The sequence below is a fragment of the Microtus ochrogaster genome, assembly GCF_000317375.1.
Source record: "Microtus ochrogaster isolate Prairie Vole_2 chromosome 14 unlocalized genomic scaffold, MicOch1.0 chr14_random_1, whole genome shotgun sequence".
NCBI lineage: Eukaryota > Metazoa > Chordata > Mammalia > Rodentia > Cricetidae > Microtus > Microtus ochrogaster.
The window spans coordinates 16,198,410-16,203,655 of record NW_004949096.1 but is presented as its reverse complement, the minus strand read 5'-3'; the positions used below and the strand labels follow the sequence as shown (position 1 = coordinate 16,203,655).

The 5,246-nt window shown below is 40.5% G+C and overlaps 1 protein-coding gene across 4 annotated transcripts in view; it reads right to left on the bottom strand.

Annotated features, from left to right (window-relative positions):
* The window catches only part of Ttc17 (tetratricopeptide repeat domain 17), a 115,702-nt gene that overhangs the window by 73,293 nt on the left and 37,163 nt on the right, over positions 1-5,246 (bottom strand). For all 4 annotated transcript variants that reach the window (XM_005364116.2, XM_005364117.3, XM_013352726.2 and 1 more), the window contains exons 10-11: positions 3,423-3,535; positions 533-679 (exon numbers count right to left, since the gene is read on the bottom strand). In XM_005364116.2, the coding sequence (XP_005364173.1) occupies positions 533-679; positions 3,423-3,535 (260 nt within the window). The remainder of the gene's footprint in view (positions 1-532; positions 680-3,422; positions 3,536-5,246) is intronic.

Here is a 5,246-nt window from a genome sequence, read left to right as displayed (position 1 = left end):
GGGGGTGAGAGTGGGAGGAGTGGGAGGCTGGGAGGAGGCGGAAAATTGTTTTTTTCTTTCTTAATAAAAAAAATAAATAAAAGAGGGGGAAGTGGTGCAGGAGAATCGTCTGTATTCTGTCAATCATGTTTTAACTAAACGCTGATTGGCCAGGCAGGAAGTATAGGCGTCAACCAGACAGAAAGTAGAGGCAGGACAATGAGAACAGGAGAATGCTAGGAAGGAGGAAGCCCGTTCCTCCAGAGTCCAGCCCAGATCACAGAAGAAACAAGATGTGACCTGCCCCACTAAAAAAGGTACCGAGCCATGTGGCTAACATAGATAAGAATAATGGGCTATATAAGTTATAAGAGTAAATAAAAAGCCTGAGCTAATGGGTCAATCAGTTTATGACCTAATGTAGACTCTCTGTGTGATTTTCTCTGGGACTAAAGGGCTGGGGGACCAGGTGGGACAAAAACCCCAACGAGCCTGGCCCTCATGTTACAACGTCTGCTGGAAAAAATACCTTTATCATTATCTACACACTTACTCTGTATGCATCAGAGTCACGGCCCCATACCCAGAGGACAGAATGGGCTACAGGGGAAGACTTGGTAGACTCACTGACATCACTCTGATTTGTAGGGACATCAAAGTTCACGGACATCATACTGGAGGTTGATGAGTCATCACCAAACTAGAAAATGAAAAGTTTAAATCAATTCTGAGTGGAAGTGGAATTATGAGGGCGGTTTTACTTAAACCAAAAACGTAGTGAACATTCATCAGCAGTCCAACAGAAATTCAGAAAGCAGGTCAGCAATAAGCAATAGGATCAATTACTCCTTAGAACTATGTCCCGACAGTATTCTCATGGATGTGCACTGCAGTTAGTAACTTTGCCACAGAAGGTGAGAAAAAGCAGGAATTGTCTTCCTGTCCTTTCACTTCCTTTTTTATGGTTTTCCGAGTTCAGATTCAACGGTTAACTAATTCGGCAATTTACTTCTCTCCCATGCCAAAACTAAAATGGTTATTATTCTATAAAACTAGTTCTACAGTTAGAATCAAGGAAGGTGAAGGAAGTATTCTTAGGAGTTAGAGAGACAAGTCAGAGATTAAGAGCACTTATCGCTCTTGCAGAGAACCTGGTTAGGTTCTCAGCACACACATGGTGGCTCACAACCCTTTGTTAACTCCAACTTCAGGGAATCTGAAACCCTCTTCTGGTCTCTGCAGGCACCAGGCACACATATGATGCACATTATCTACATGCAGGCAAGCACTCATACACATAAAAACTACTAATACAATTTTTAAAAGTATTCTTAGGGCTTTTACGGAGCTGTCATTTAGAGATTATAAACTGTTGCCAATTCTATACAATCTGTAGAGCTAAAGAGGGGAAACTAGAACTGAAGGACCACACACATACAGTTTTGCTCCAAACAAAGATAAATTATTTGCTACACTTGTAAGACATCCTGGTTCTACTGGGGTCCTATAGAGAATGATGAAAAGACCATCGGAGGGAAGGCATAGGGAAGACAAGAGAGAAAGAGCAAGCATGCTAACTTTGTACTTCCAGGTCTCATGAATAGAAACACAACCTTCTGCTATACAGAAGTGATATGCCTGAAAGGACACTGCTCTAGGGCAGTACTGAATCTACCAGGATATGCAAAGGTCATACTGGATTTCAGTCATATTTCTAAACCTTCTTTCCTCTTTAGAATGCTTGGGCTGACAACAGTGAGATACACTCTAGGATGGTATGAGTCTTTACTCACTGACAAACATGGAGGAGTGCTAGTGACTAGTCTGTGGAAATCAGAGGAGCATTTGCTCCACAATGCTGCTGCCCCTCCTGAAAGGCCCATCTATCTTAGTTTCTTACTACTTGTGGCAGTTTGAATGTAATTGGTCCCCGTAAGCTCACTATTAGGAGGTGTGACCTTGTTGGAGGATGTGCATCATTATGGAGGTGGGCTTTTGGGTCTCATTCATATATGCTCAAGTGACGCCCAGTGTCTCAGTTCACTTCCTGTTGTCTGTGGATCAAGACATAGAACTCTTAGCTCCTTCTCCAACACCATGTCTGCCTGAATGTTGTCATGTCCCATCATGATGATAATGGACTGAATCTCTGAACTGTAAGCCACCCAATGAAATCTTTTCCTTTATAAGCGTTACTGTGGTCATGGTGTCTCTCCACAGCAATGGAAAGCCTAACTAAGACACTATTCCTATTAATGTTGTATGGGTTTTTCAAATTAAAGGGATCAAATTCGCTTATGATTTGTCCCCTAGAAATGTTTTCCTGACTCTTATTTCAACAGTTGGTCTCTGGAAATTTCTTTAGGATAGTGCACAATGAGTCTTACGAAGGATAGGATAAATGCTGGTTTTGTTTTTATAGCTTTTCTATGATCATTAATCTGGTTGTGCTGCACCCTTTATTATTCTCCCAGCAAGAGTTCATTGTATTTACATACTCTCTCTTGCAAAACAGACAGGCTAGAATGTTCACACATGTGTGGATGAGTTGTGTGTGCGGTGTATATACGCATACAGAGATGGTTAGAGAAAGCATACTCCTAGCAACGGTACTTAATAAGTATTTTTTTTTTAGTGGCAATATAACTCCATTGGTATTTCTGGATGGGCAATACAATGGAATTTTAGGAAAGAGATGGTTTTCTCTTCCACATTTTATGTACTCATGCCTTAGAACTGTGATTCTCACTCAGGAGGCAGACACAAGTGGATCTCTGTGAGTGCAAAGCCAGCCTGGTCTACAGAGTGAGTTCCAGGACAGGCTCCAAAAGCTACAGAGAGAAAACTTGTCTCAAACCCCTCCCCCTCATAAAAGAAAAAAAAAACCAACAAACCAAACCAAACCAAAAAACCAAGCAAACAAACAAACAAACAAACAAAAAAAAAACAGCGATTCTCAACCTGTGGGTCGCGCCCCCCCACAAGGTTGTGCATCAGATATTTACATTATGATTCATGACAGCAAAATTAGTTACAAAGTTATAATGAAATAATTTTATAGTTGGGGTCACTTTAACATGAAAAAGTATATTTAAAGGTCACAATATTATGAAGGTTGAAAATCACTGGCTCAGGGGATAAATTAAAACTGAGTCAAACAGTAGTAACAGTCAAGTCTAACTCCCATAACAAAGAGGAAAAGAATCAAATGCACATGAATGGAGACACAGTGCTAGTACTATAAAAATGGAATGTTATCCATACAACTGATAATTCACAACAAAATCTGCCTTCATACACTTAATAGACAATAAAAATTTTAAAAGCATTAAAAGGTAGCCACACATTTTAGCAAGTGAATTTACAAGAAGTCAAAGGAATAAAACATGATATATTTATACATAAGTGAGTCAGTAAGAACTAGAAGAGACGAAGAAAAGGACCTGAACATAGTCCACATTCTCAAAGATATCTCCTCGATGGTAGCGCACAGGTTGGTCCCACTGGCAATGCAAACTATGCTGCTGGTTGACCAGACGGCATATCTGATGATTTCCTGGGGCAAGAAGAAGTTACAAAAATGATGAGCAAGGTCGCGCAGTGACAGCTTTTTCTTAGTAAGTCTCGGAGTTTTACTATTGTGCCCCTTTCTTAGCCTTAAGAGTATTCAGGCTACCTACACAGAGAAACACTCATTAATAGGTAATTAAATGAAATAATTAAAGAAGTCCCAGGTCAGGGTTGGAGGGATGGCTAAGCAGTTATGAGTGCATACAGCTTTTCTAGATGACCGGAGTGGTCCTCACCACTCATACCAAGTGGATTTCAACCACTCCAGGTAGATCCGACACCTTGGCTGATGAGAACACCTCTATTCATGTACCGCTCATACTGCCCCGCACATACACATAAGTATAAACAAATCTTTAAATCATGGTTTCTCTCTATAGAAAACAAGGAGAGATTAACCCCATTAGTTAATTATCATAGCAATTACATTCTGTCCATGTTGATTACATGGTTTGAAGAGACCATCTATCTGTACAGAGAGAATTTGCTGCATATAGTTCCTAATTTTGTTTCAAATGCCTATCTGGGAGCTCAGGTTCCATTTAGTACAGACTGATCACTAAATAATCCTAAAACCTGAATATATTCTTTATTCTCAAAATGGCAAAGAGAAGCCGTGAGAGGGACTGTAAAATGGATGACAAATGGTCACAGCTAAGATCCAATGCTTGAGTCCTTCGAGATGAACATACTTGTAAGAGAGGAGGGAATAATTGAAGGCAGTCTATGCCTTTGTTCTCTGCTGCTGAGTTGTCAGATATGTTCCCTTGGGATTTAATCACCAACAAAATATTCTAGATATAATCAAATCATCGATCTCTTTCCAACCTAAGTTCTAGACTAGTGGCTCTGTTTTGGGGGAAACAGACTTCAAGAGAGGCTAACAAAGTGATGCATTGCCTTCTCTTAAAGAGAGACAGACAGACCACACATGTGTGATTCTATGGACAACTGTGGAAACAGATAGACAACACACATGTGATTCTATGGACAACTGTAGAAACAGACAGACCACACATGTGTGATCCTATGGACAACTATGGAAATGACTTTGGAACTCCCTTGCAGCTAACCTAGTGACCTAGGCTACGATTTCCCACTAATTCTAGTCTAAACTCCTATTTCTAAAATAGTGTTTGTTTTTAGAGAAGCAAGGGAAAACCAACATTTCCTTTGGTGGAGTACGCACACGTTGTTTCTAGCATTTCTCTGTGTTTGCTTAGAGCAGTGGTTCTCAACCCATGGGTCATGACCCTTTGAGCAACCTTTTCATAGGAATTACATATCAGATATTTATATTGCAATTCATAACGGTTACAAAATTAGTTATGAAGTAGCAATGAAAATAATTTTATGGTTGGGGTCACCACAATATGAACTGTGTTAAAGGGTCACAGCATTAGGAAGGTTGAGAACCATTACCTTTGCTGCCTGCAGTACAGTGTTTGTTATGAGGGCAGGAGCTCAGCTCCATCTCATACATCCTGAGTCAGAAATTGGGCTGTACCAAGATTTCTAGGAGAATGATATGTACATTAAAGATGGCTCAGTTGTTAAAAGTACTTGCTGCTCTTGCAGTGGACACAGGAGCGGTTCCTAGCACCCACACTAGGAATCTCACAACTGCCTAGTACTGGCTCCAGGAGATCCCATGCCTATTTCTGCAGGTACCTACGAGCAACTAGGTGAGCGCATGC